This window comes from Acomys minous, assembly GCF_964271855.1.
Source record: "Acomys minous genome assembly, chromosome: 2".
NCBI lineage: Eukaryota > Metazoa > Chordata > Mammalia > Rodentia > Muridae > Acomys > Acomys minous.
The window spans coordinates 129,352,503-129,365,349 of record NC_140484.1 but is presented as its reverse complement, the minus strand read 5'-3'; the positions used below and the strand labels follow the sequence as shown (position 1 = coordinate 129,365,349).

At 49.3% G+C, this 12,847-nt stretch overlaps 1 protein-coding gene across 12 annotated transcripts in view; it reads right to left on the bottom strand.

Moving 5' to 3' along the window:
- Positions 1-1,428: 1,428 nt before the first annotated feature.
- TENM4 (teneurin transmembrane protein 4) overlaps positions 1,429-12,847 on the bottom strand; it is a 720,654-nt gene continuing 709,235 nt past the window's right edge. For all 12 annotated transcript variants that reach the window (XM_084773614.1, XM_084773618.1, XM_084773619.1 and 9 more), the window contains 2 exons: positions 9,882-10,024; positions 1,429-6,803 (listed from right to left, as the gene is read on the bottom strand). In XM_084773614.1, the coding sequence (XP_084629740.1) occupies positions 6,045-6,803; positions 9,882-10,024 (902 nt within the window). In that variant the 3' untranslated portion in view covers positions 1,429-6,044. The remainder of the gene's footprint in view (positions 6,804-9,881; positions 10,025-12,847) is intronic.

Sequence of the window (12,847 nt, the reverse complement as noted above, 5' to 3'; positions counted from 1 at the left end):
CTGGAGGCAGAGTGAGTCTCAAGAAGGTTTTGAGCGTTTATCGCAGCTCAATGTGAAGGCTGTGCCCGGAGGGCTGACAGGTGTGAGGGTTTGACTGGGTGGTCCGAGTTCTCAGGCAGCCCACTGTGGCACCTGTGAAGGGAAGGCGGGCCTAGGGCAACTGCCCAACTGGGAGAAATGGGAGATTTTGCTGAGTCGGGGCACCTGAAGTGCTGCACGTGTTAAATAGTTCTTACAGACAAAGCATCGAGGCTAGTGTAGTCGCCAGTAGTTCTCAAAGCAGGAAGACCTGGGCACCTGTTCACATTGCACTTTCTGGGGCTACACTCCAGGCCTGCTGACTCAGTAATGCAGGGGGGAGGGCTTCTTTTTCATGCACTGCAAGGCGAAGCCTTGGTATAGTGTAAAGAGTGCTAAGCTTTGGGGACAGTGAAGATGGGGGGTGGGCTGGGGGAGGGGCTGGCCTGGGGAGAGAGGGTTTATGATATTCTGAGCAGTGCACGACTTTATATACAACCTTCTTTTAAGGAGTAACCGACCAAAAGGTCTGTGTCACCCCGCCCTCATGTAGCTGCAAGATCAGGAGTTCAGGGTTATTAAATGACCTACCAAAGGTCAGGTGGCACTGCCGCCCCAGTCTATATACCAGGCTGCCTCACAGTGGAAGGCCTTCACTGATGCTTCTGCCTGCCGCCTCTGCAGTGAAGTCTCCATCCAGCCTGGGTGGGAGGAAGGAGCCTACAGTTTGAAGCTCCTTTCCCCAGAGCTTGGCATGGGCCAACGCCGAGGCCAGCAAAAGGGGTATATGACATCCCTGGCCTACAAGGACAGTTCTTTGAATTTTCATAATGTTTGCCATGTACACCTGGGAGCAGGGCTTAGTAAATAACCTCTTCTAAACCACTCGCTTTCATCCCTGACTCTGAGGGGCTCATAGCTTAAATGTGGGATTAAATGAGAGAAATACCGTACCTATACACCGTGATTAGAACTACATTAGCTTGAAAAGAAAAGAACAGACCGGGAAAGACCCATATTTAAGGGGTTTTCTTCCTTTCTCTGTAAGTTGTACCACGTGATTATAACCATGCCCCAGATGAGCACGCACCTGTTTATTTGTAAGGCGCAGTAATGCTGCAGCAGGTCCTGCACCTGGTGGTGGGCGGGGCCAGGTGGTCCAGCCCTTTGGACTCTGTCTCTGAAGCCAGTGAGGATGAGAACCAGGCTACGACACGGCGTGGGGTCGGTTTGGCACTAGCTGAGGTGAGAGCTGTCTCTATACTCTTAGTAAAGTGAGATCTTGGGTCTTCTGTGACCTCTGGACATCTCTGTCCACGACAGCTGCAAGGGATTCTGGGACTAACGTGGGGTCTTCCTCCAGCCTTCCTGGTAATTGCCACTGTCTCTCAACAAAAGCCACTGCACACCTTTAAACACAAAATAGTCTTTTATTTGTCAACGAAGGCTACACGGGATCACTTCTGGTTTTGTTTTTATGCTTACCCCCCTTTTTTTTCTCTAGAAGGTATCTACATCTGCATTTATTTACAGCCTTGTTGGTATTTACACAGTCAAGAATACAGTGTTAGAAACACAAAAGTGTTGAGAAAAAAACTTCTCAAAATTAGTTCCAGACTTCAGGAAAACTATTTCCACATGGTAAGGCCAGAGTCTCCAGTGTTGGTCATCCAGAGGCAGCTCAGAACTGTCCTTTGCCAGAGCTGCGGGGTCAGAAGTCCTCAGAACGACGGGCACATTTAGAACAGTGGGGTTCTCGTGGTGAGTGAGTCAGAGCTGCTGGAGACCACCAGACATCTGTGGGTCAGCTTCTGCAGGCACAGCCGAGCCTGCGCACGCGCAGTCATCCCTGAACCATCTGCCCGTAGAATCATCACATTTTCTTAGGGACCAGGAAGTAGCCCAGTCTCACGCCTTTGGCATTCCCCAGAGGGTAAGAAACACAACACAGGGCCCCACCAAGGCCTCCCAAACACAACACAGGGTCCTCACCTCATGCCTCCCCACCGTTGATCTTCCTTGCACAACACCGCGAAACCTCGGAGCGCACCACTGTTCCGGGCAGTCAAGTACACAAGGCTGGTTTTTGAGAATGGAAGGTTGGAGAGGATAAAATTTCTGTCACCTGAGCAATGAGTCTTTAAAATGAGTTTGCTGTTTTGAGAAGGCTAAATAAAAAGGCCTTGAACTACAGAGTTCTTTTTTTTTTTTTTTTTCATTTCCTTCCGCTCCCACAACGGTTTTGACCTAGCTGGGGACGGCGTGCCTCACACAGGGGTGGGGTCAGGGGTGGGGGTGGGGTTAGTCCTGGTGAAGATCCCAGAAGAAAGGAGAGACTGGGTCTTTCTGGGACCAGGATCTTGGGCTAGGTGGCTCCTGTGAGGGATGAAGAACACTCTCATCTTTATGTAATGGGCAATTAAACCCCCAAACCTAGCCCTCTGCTGGAAGCCAGCAAGCTCATCTCCCTGGGCACAAAGCCCAGCATCACTGCTCTCACCGCGTGGGCGCCAGCAATGAGGGCTGCAAATGGCAAAGCCGTGTTCTGCGATGTCACATTGAAAACCTTATCTATAAAGGCAGTAACTTAAACGTCACAGCTGAAAGGCCCTCCTTCTTCCTCTTCTTCTTCCCTTGCTCTGTGCCTAGAAAGCCCCGCCCAGTTTACTCAGCTCCTCTGCTTCTCCAGCATCTGCTCCCGCCCCACCCCATCCCTGTAATTTGCAGGCACTTGTCCAGCCTCAATCTGCCATTACTTCCTAGCATTTCTTTCAAGCCTCGCATCCCTCAGCAGAGTCAGGCGCTGGTGTGGATCTTGGGCTAACTCTCCACCAGCGATTCTAAGCCGGTTGTCAGAGGCTAAGGCGTGGAGGCTAAGGGTACAGTGGAGTCAATATCATCACTGTACCCCCTGGCGATGCCTGTCTGGGAGATAGCAATAAAGGGAGTTCAGGGTATAAAAGATAAAGTTGGGGATTAATAATATCTTGTTTAAGGTCATGGAGGAGAGCCCGAGGCTGAGGGACTGATGGGCAGTTGTGGAGGGTAGAGGAGGAGAGAACTTTAGAGATCTGGAAGCTAACTCCCATTGGAACCACAGACTTCCACCGGTGAGGAAGACCTAACCACTCGACCAACTGGACAGATATATAGTCAGTTTTCAAAGGACAGGTGTTGTCCAGGATGGCATTTAATATTCAAAGCCTCCCGAAATGGACAAAAGGAACTGTGGCTTATGCCTTCAGATCCACCTGGGAGGTGGGATCCAACTCAAAGGGACCAAGACCAGAGTTCAGAGAGGCCAGCATCAGCATCAAATGGAGGCACATAGCACAGGCTAGCCTACAGCTGAGGTCCTTTACAGCTCAGGGATGCTTGCCCGTTTCCCCAGCAGAAGCAAGGTACTCTTTCTGGGATGCAGCCCAGGCAGAATACAGGCCCATTCCTTAATAATAATAATAATAATAATAATAATAATAATAATAATAATAATAATAATAAAGAAAAGAAAAAAAAAGAATACCCATGAATTTATTGTGTATAATGATCCCTATGAAAAACCTGTTCTTTGAGGGAAGAAGATATTAGAGGAGGAAGACACAGGCTGGGAGGCTGTAAGGACATGGTTCTCTCAGGTCACACACTGCCTCTGTCTTACAAGTGAATGTCCCCAGTGGATCCCAGCCAGTGTCGGGCAGCCAGTATGGGACAGATCAACTAGGCCAACCCATGGGCCAACTCTGCCCAAAGGACCCTTACAACAAAAGTACATTTTGAGAGGCATAAGTCTTTTGGATACAAATGACCTGTGTTGTTCAGGTCAAAGGATTTTCTATCCCAGCCAAGAATGACCATGCCGGAAGGGGGTCCCCATTCCATAGCATGTGCTGGGTACAGTGGGCCGGAGGGAGCGTCGAATCTGACCCAGCAGAGCTCTGATCCAGAAGTGATCAGCAACCCATGGACAAAGCAGGCCATGGCACACTGTTGCAGCAGCGTGGCATGGGTTTGTTTGTTTGTTTGTTTGTTTGTTTTGGAATCAAGAAGAGCACTTAGCGAAACACATCCTCTAATCCCAGCGGGACAACGTAAGGCGAGATCTCCCCTCCCCAGCGAGCTTTGGACACCACCCTCTGCCAGGCAGAACCCAGACTACACACTGCTCTGATTCTCATGCAGTGAGAGACCTTCTTGGTTTCATTAACTCATGTCGTATTCTGAAGACTCTGTAAGGCTATAAAGGTGCCATGAGCTTTATCAGTCCAACAAGGTTTCCACGGGGAATAGCTTAGACTCAGAATTCATTTTCCACACTTAATGTAAATGTAACCCATAAAAGTCCCATTTTCTAAGAAGCCCAGCTCAGAAGGAAGCATTTGGCTTCCTCCCCCTCTCTCCCAGAGCCTCCTCTGAGTGCCGATGACAATGGTATCCAGGCAGACAAACCAGGAAAGGAATCGTCAAGTGAGCTCCCAGCTTTCGCTGTTATAACCTTCTGCCCTCTGCACTTCCCCAGGCCTGTTGGCTGCTCCCTCCCTCTGGGCAGCCCTCCAGCTCCAGCACCGCCTGTTCCCCCCCTCCTCCCATGCCTAGCCCTTTCCAGATGATGCGTGCAGGTCTTCCTAGGAACAGGGGCAGCCTGGCAGTCTGAATCCACAGGTATCAGCCTCCGGCACCACCATCCCTGATCCCAGTGGGCTTGTACGACGCTGATAGGCCATACCAAACAGCTCTTTCTTCTTATTTAAAACCAAAACCAAAACCAATCCTGCCTGGGGTTCTCTAGTGAAGAATTCCACAGAAGGGATTTCCTGAAAGGTCAGGCTCTGGGACTCCAGGGCATCCTGGCGAGAGCCTGTACAGGGGAGGCGGAGGCGACTTCAGGAGCTGGCTAGGGTTCTTAGCTGACACCTTCACTGACTCCTTTCTTTGGCTGACTTGTTTCTTAAGCATCTTTCCAGGGTCAAAGGCCATCAGGCAGCTCTAGCCACTCTCCTGACTCTCAGTGGTGATCAGCTGACCTCTGGAGGGCAGATAACCTGCAGCCGCGGGCACGGGGTTTCCTCGCCTTCCCTGGACATGGAGCGCTTGCTCTGCACTGCTGGTTCTCATGTCTGACTTTGGGAGAGGGGAGGAGGTGAGTGCGGGATATGAAGGGGGATCAACAACTCACAGACATCCTGGGTGCTTTCACCTCTTGGAAAGGTTGGGGCTCGTTAGCCCCCAGGATGTTTTGTCACCAGACTGGGGAAGGGGCCTGGGAGACACTTTCTCTATTTCATTATGGGGGTGGGGGTGGCACTGACAACTACACTAGAGATTTGCAGAAGGGAGGGGGGAGCTCAGTTAGCATCAAAAATGTAAAGCTTGGACAGGAGTTTGGGGAGGCTTGAAAAGGTGCTGAAGATCAGGGATTCTTCTGGAGCATGGCGTAGGTCCTCAGGAGGCACAAAGCATGGTGAGGAGAAACTCACCATTTTCTGTGGGAGCCTCACCAAAGCTTCCAAGGTCCCACAGGCCCGTTACTCTCTGTACCTCTCACCCCTGCCCAACCCCAGTCAAAGAAGAAAGGATAACAGATGAGACAAGTTCGCACAGACACTCATGTGTCACATCACACTGGGTACCTAGGGATGCATGAGGACACACCCAAGGACACATCCCAAAGAGAGGAGAAATGTACCCCAAACAACAGGGAAATTTTCTCAAGGGAAAAAAAGGAACAAAAGACAATAAAGTTAGCATTGTGGTCACATTACAGAAACAAAACAAAAACCTTCCATTCTTTGCAAAAAAAAAAAAAAAAAGTGTGAAGGCCAAATTTGCTTTTCTTAAAAAAAAAAAAAAAGGATGTTGCATGAATTAACAATGCAACAAATATCTTTCTTTTTTTTTTTCTGCACTTGTTAAAAAAAAGTTTTTGTTTTTGTGTGTTTTTTTTTTTTTGTTAAGTACAACACAGTCAGGTATACGGCCACAGAAGAGTAGCTGTCTTTGGCAAGAAGTCCAGGCCTTGGCCCTTTCTGTCACCTTCGGCCCATCTCGCTCTGTCTCATGAAGTGGATGTTGTTGGCGCTGTCTGACAGTTCTGGGTACTGCTCGACGGAAGTCACAAAGAAACCGTCATAGCCTTGCACCCGCCCTGTGTTCAGAACCTGCTGCTTCTCTCCCTCTGTCCAGGCCCGCAGGCCCTCCTCCCCCTCCCGCAGTCTCTGCTGCTCTCGGGCCCAAGCCTGGCGTACAGCTCTCTGCCTGGCCAGCTCCAGCACCCGTGCCTTCTCCTCATCCACGGTTGTCCCATAGCGGGTGTTCAGGCACAGCGCCCTGTACTGCAGCTGGATGTCAGTGTAGCGTCTAGTCCTGCCACTGAGCATGGTGTTGATCTGGGACACGGTGACGTTGACCCCATTCTCCAGGGTTCGCCGCCCCCCACTGAGGCCCAGGATGGCCAGGTCACCTTCCGAAGGCCCTGTTTTCACAAAGTAGTGGGTATCTACCCCATCAATGGTGAAGTGAAGGTTCTCTAGATAGTGGGCGTTGTTCAAGATGGCCGCAATCCTTCGCCCATCCTCATTGGCCACACTGATGATGTCAGTGGTCACTCGGCCATCTTTCAAGGCAAACTTGACCCCTTTGCCAAAGATGGAACCACTGGAGGCAAACTTCTTTGTCTCTGGGGCCTGTTGGCAGCTGGTGATGGTGGAGCCGTAAAGCTGGTCAAAGCGTTCTAAGGTAACGAAGGCCTTGAGTTGCTTCTGAACTTCACACTGTACCCCGAGGATAGACTGGTGGGGGAGGGCCACAAAAAAAGAGAGAGGGAGAGAGTAAGATGAGGGGAAAAGCAAACCCCAAGAGCACAGAGAGTCAGTTCAAATAGGGAAGTCAAATCTACAGGTATTTATTAGCTTGTTGCATCTGTGCCTGTGGTGCTGACCATCAGGACAGCCAGTCATCCTTCATCCTTCATCCATTCATCCCCACATCCTTCTAGTCAGAGCCAGTTCAGGGAGCAGCTGCTGGGGCCCGGCCCTCTTGTGAGCAGTGGAAATACAGAAAGAACTGGGCAACATCTTTGTCCTCAAAGAACCCCTTCCTCATTTCATAGGCACAATCAGAGGTGACAACAATATTGCAGCCAAATGTAACAACTGATGGTCTAAAATACATAATTGTTAATAGATATAGTAACAGTTCTTGATCTTCAAGTTCAAGAATTACAATTTAACACACTGCTTGATCCCTATAGTAGATACTATTATTTTAGTTCACTTTTTTTTCTTTTTCTTTTTTTTTAAAGACGGGGTCTCACTATACAGCCCTGGCTAGCCTGGAACTCACTATGTAGACCAGGTTGGCCTCAAACTCACAGAGATCCACCTCTGTGGCCTCTACCTCTGCTGGGATTCAAGGCGTGCACCACCATACTCAGCTTCAAGTTCACTTCTAAGGGAACTCAGGCCAACACAGCTCATCAGTAGCCTACAGCCCAACCATTCACTCCACATTAGTATTGAACCCAGGTGTGTCTAACTCTAGAAGCCTGCGTCAAGGGCAGCTGGGGTAGTGAGAAGCAAACAAGGCCCAGAAGATGCTCAGCCTAGAGGTGGAGAAGAGAAGAAGAAGGCGGCAGCATTCCAAGGAGAGGGCTAAGCCCAGGTTATGGCCTAATGGATGTGGAGGGTGACGTCAGGGGAGAAGTGGCAAGAACTGCATGGTATTTAGGAAAGCTATGGATTGTCTCAAGCCTCTTCCTTGCTTCTACTGATCGGTACTCCCATTACCCAAGCTTTCCATGGAGGGTCTCTGTGCCGCCTGCCCCCAGGGCCTCTTTGAGCATCCTCAGGTATCCCTGACTTGGCTGCTGTGGGGTCAGGTTGGACCCCATCAACTTGGTGTACCATCTGTCTGCCCCTCCCATTCTCAAAGAGCTCAGAGAAGCTGTGCTCAGAGCTTCAGCGCTTTAGCTGCAACTCAGGGCACGGGCTTTAGAAACAGACCCATCGGCCACACACTGAAATTAAGTCCTCTTTATAATTAATAGAACCCTGTCTGTGAACAATTATTTCCTAGAGTTTCACAAAAGCTGGAGTGCTCAACAACAAAGATCTCCAATGCTTGCCAAGGGCAGAAATCAATAATTCATTGACAGGCGAGGTTGGCAAACAGGCAGCCAGAGACAGGGACTCTGGAGAGCACGGAAGAAACCTGGCGGGGGAGGAAGTTCTGTGTGGCTGGACTCAGCCTTGGGGACAGCAAATGCTGGGACATCTGGGCCAGGGGCTGAGGTAGCAAGGTCTGGGACAGGCTGGGACAGAAAGAGGACAGGCTCTTTGGCCAAGCAGACTTGGGTTCGTGCCATCTTCCCTCATGTCTCAGCTGAACACTATTGTTCCCTGAGCCTAACCTCCTTATTTATGAAATGGGGTATTTACACGGCTCAGTCACTGAGTCACTGAAGTACCTACAATGTGCCAACCTGTGTAGTGGGCACTAATTGAGACATGTAACATAATTGTTGGGATTCAGCATCTAGTGAAAGAACAGGAAAGAGCACAGAAGTTGGATAGAGAGGACCACCTGAGTGGACTCATCCTCAAGTCTGGGAGGAGATAGCTAAGACGAGCCTAAAGAAATTAGTCTGGAACAAGACTGGTGCCGGGGAAATGGCTCAGTGCGTAAGTACTAGCCCCACGAGCATGAGGACCTCAGTTCAGATCCCCAGCACCCAGGTAAAGAGCTGAGCATGGAGGTGCATGTCTATAAGCCCGGTGCTTGGGAGGCAGATAAAAGGAATGTCCCTGGGTCTTTTGGCCAGCTTGTCTGACTCTGTGAGCTCCAGGCTCAGTGAGGGACACACACAAATACAATCTCTCTCTCTCTCAAAAAACGTGGTGGTATGTACACACACACACACACACACACACACACACACACACACACACACACGTAGGGGGAGCAGGAGGAGGAGGAGGAAGAAAAGAAAGAGGAGCAGGAAAGTTCCCAAGCACAGGATTGTGCAATGGGGGCACTGCTGTTTCTGCCCACAGTTTACTGTCCCTGGGCTGGCATCCCCTAGAAGGTTTGGTTTCTGCTAATCTACCCTTGCATTTCATGGGCCACAGGATGGGGCTGGACACAGAATCTGTTCCTGGTAGAGAATTTATGAATGGAGGCTGAGGTTGGGATGAGCAATGCATGAAGTGATCAGCAGGTGGGATGAGACTGTTGTGAAAGATCTTCCCAGCCATATAATTCTGAGTCTTTGAAATTTGGCCATAAAAGAAAGATAAGAGAAAGTGACCTTTTTTTTTTTCTCTTATAGCCCTTCAGGTCCTGCTCAGCCAGATGACACAAAATGGACAATGTGGGTTTGAATTGTCTCATGCATTAAGACTGTACAATGAGAAGAATAACAGCATGTGTATTTGTGAGCTAACTCAAGTAGAATGTCACTCAATGCCAGGTACATGAGGTGCCCAAAAAACAGCACCTTTGTATTCAGAACACTCCTTCTCCCAGGCTTTTGCCTGCATAGTGACAAAGGCTTATTATTATTATTATTATTTTTGTGTGCTACTCTGAACATGATGGATTAAAAAAACAAACAAACAAACAAACAAACAAAACAAAGAAACAAACAAACAAAAAAACCCTTTGTGTAGCCTGTGAGTGTCTGTGTGCTACAGTTGGGTCCCTGGGGCCTGCCTAGCCATAGTTTGCTGTTTTTTGAAATCTGTCTGGCAGGAACCATGAAGGTGCTGCCTCAGTTTCCATCACTGGCTTGAATTTTCCTGCACAGGTGGTGGGGGTCCCCTCTTAAAAGTCAGAATGGCCTGACATGTGGCTGTTACGTGGAGAGTTACCTTGCTATTGTCCCATTCCTGAGTTTTCATCTGTGTGTGCAGGAGCTCGTAGGAGGGTTCCATGGCGTCGGTGTCTGGTTTGGGATAGCCAGGTATCACGTTGTGCAGCTGGAATCCAAAGGTAAGTAGCCAGCTGTTGACATCTGGGTGGAGAGAAGCAGAAATATGCCTTGAGAGTAAGTGGACTTCTGACCAGGGGCCACAAGTGAAAAGTGACTGGTAACAGGGCTGACTGCTACACACACTGGAAAATAAATGCCCAGGTCTCAAAGCCAAGTGCACTGCTGGACCCCAGCAATCTCTTTGCCAGGAATATGCTCAGAATCCTTTTCTAAGGGATAGATCTAGGAGCGATGAATCCTAGGCAGAACCTAGGTTTCCAGATAGTTCTGTCTCTTACCCTTTTCTACTTACCCAGAGGTAGCTGCCGACAGAAGAAGCTCTCCCAGGCCCCCCCCCACCCCCAACATCAATAGGAAACACTTGCAAAGGTCACCCAACCCCAAGAAAGGATTTTAACAGGCTGACTCTCAAAGAGAAAAATTCACTTAGGAAACAAACTGCCCCTCCTCTATCCACCCTCTTTGTAGCCATTAGAGCCTCAGGGCCAAAGTGCCTCTAGGCATGGTGCTAGTGCAAAGATCAAAGGGATTTCCTGCTTGCTACAGTGTTTTTACTTCTGACAGCACAAGGAAGTCACCTGACCTCCCAGTGCCTTAGCCTGCTAGTCTCTAAGTTTGTTAATCACAGTCCTTGGAGTTTCAAGTTATAGATAAGGTTTTTCTGTGAGCATTTGGCTCACTGAAGAAGGGAATCAGAAATCTATGCTCCTGGGATGGGATTTAGTGCAGCTCATAGAGTGTTTGTCTTGAATGTGTGAAGTCCTGGGTTCAGGGCCCAGAGCCATGTAAATTGATGCCTTTAATTCCAGCACCCTCCAGGAGGTGGAGGCAGTAGGAACAGAAGTTGAAGGCTATCCTTGGCTACATAGTGAGTTTGTGGCTAACCTGGGCTACATGAAATCTATCGCAAAAGCAAGCAAAGCAAAGACAAGGATGACAACAACAAACTAACCATCCAACTAACCAACCATATTAAAAAAAAAAAAACCCAAAAGCCATGACCTTTGATGGGAGTTAAGGTAGACTATTGGTCACTTGGCCTATGCAGCAGAAGGCCAATTATGCTGATAGGTACTGTATCATCACAGAATCTCTCCCTTGAACATCCATTGACCCCAAATGGAGATGAGACCTGTGCCCAGATATCTTCTAAACATGATAAAAATCAGACACGGGGAAGGCACGGCCTTGAAGCTAGACAAAGAGAAAATATCATCATTTGTTTGCCACCCAAGGAGATGAAGGGGGCGGGGCACTCCAGGGAAAGATGGCTGTGCAGGTAAGGTGCCATACGGAGGCCAGTGCGGGAGTGTTCAGGTAAGCAGAGAGTAGTTCATAAACGCTGAGGGACAACCAGAAAGGACAGAGGCAGGGGTGACAGGAGGGAAGTGATCTGGGCCTTGGTGGAGGGGCTAGGAGTCTGTGTCGCAATGTGGCTCAGCCTTCTTCGGGAAGGGGCAGCTGAAGACACTAAAGCAGGTGCCAGACAGACCCAGAACCCTGTCTCAGTGGCAAGGGCTTGGGGTGGGGGGAGGAGTACAAGGTTTCAAGGCCAGCCTCAGAGCCACGCGTCATTTGTTTCTTTCCGATGGAAACACATGTCTCTGTTGGGAGGTCCTATTGAGGACCCAGGTCAAGGAGGAAGTGAGCCCCTCCTGGCAGCTGCGGAGTGGGAAGTGAGTAGGTGTGGTCAGGAATTGTGTTCTTGACACTGTTGTGACCCACGCATCTCTCTCATCCAAGGCCCTCATTATTTGTCTTTGCCTTTTTTTTTTGCTTGTTTTGTCTTGTTTTGAGTTGTCCCAGGCTCCTCCACTGGGACCCAGGTTTAACATTCTCATGTCAGCCTCACTACGCAGTTCACAGATAGGAAGGAGAAGAGCGTGGCAGCCAAGGCCACCCAAACCCACAGGCTGGCTCCTCAGTGTACAAACAGTGGAACGTGGAGAATCTACTTAACTTTTCTGAGATTTAGTGGCCTTGTTTGCACACTGACAATAGGAATGGTTCTAACTAAGCCTTGGAGAAGAATAAGGATAACATTTGGAGGCAGTTATTGTATAGCAGGGGCTGGTCCAAGCTTGTGCCTAAAATGCTGGTACCTAGGTCGGGTACTGGCTCACAGAGGGCTTTCTGCCGTTTTCTTATTTAGAACAGGGGGCACGAATGACACTTCTCCATGGCCCTTTCCTCACTGAGTTTCCAGGAGTTTCTCATTCTATGACTCTTGGGGACATTATAACAAACAGCACACACCCAGAGCGAACACCTGACAGAGAGAGCCCTTTTGCTTGAGGCTGAGAGTGTGCACCGAGGTTTTGCGGTTATCTGCAATAGCGCGTATTCCAGGAAAAGCAGGGAGCGCAGAAGAGAGCTGGACTTTAGTTATGAGTGATGGAAGACGGGAAGCTTTGCTATCACGACTTTCAGGAAGATGTCAGAGAACTATTTTATTTGCTTTCCTACAGGGCTTTTCTGAAGAACTGGGAATTGTGCTCCTACAACCTCAGGGGCAGGCGTTTCCCTCCTGTTGAGAAGCTAGCGTTACCTGGCAGTCCCAGAAGTCACTGCTGCTGGGAGGGAGGAATAAAAAGCAAGCGATTTGAATCCCTTTCACACATGCATGGCTTTGTTCTTCACAGAATGTATTTGAATCCGCTAAGCATTTTGAAGTCCAACACCGCAGAGTTCTAAGGATGGCCTCCCAACGTCTTGGTGGAAGGGTTACTTTACCAGTTTGGAACTTCGCTGTCTGTGTTCCCCTACATCACGTGTCTCAGGCAAAGACTCAGCATGATGATGTGTGAGAGATGCCCCTGGAGGACATTTTAGGGTTGCTTTCCC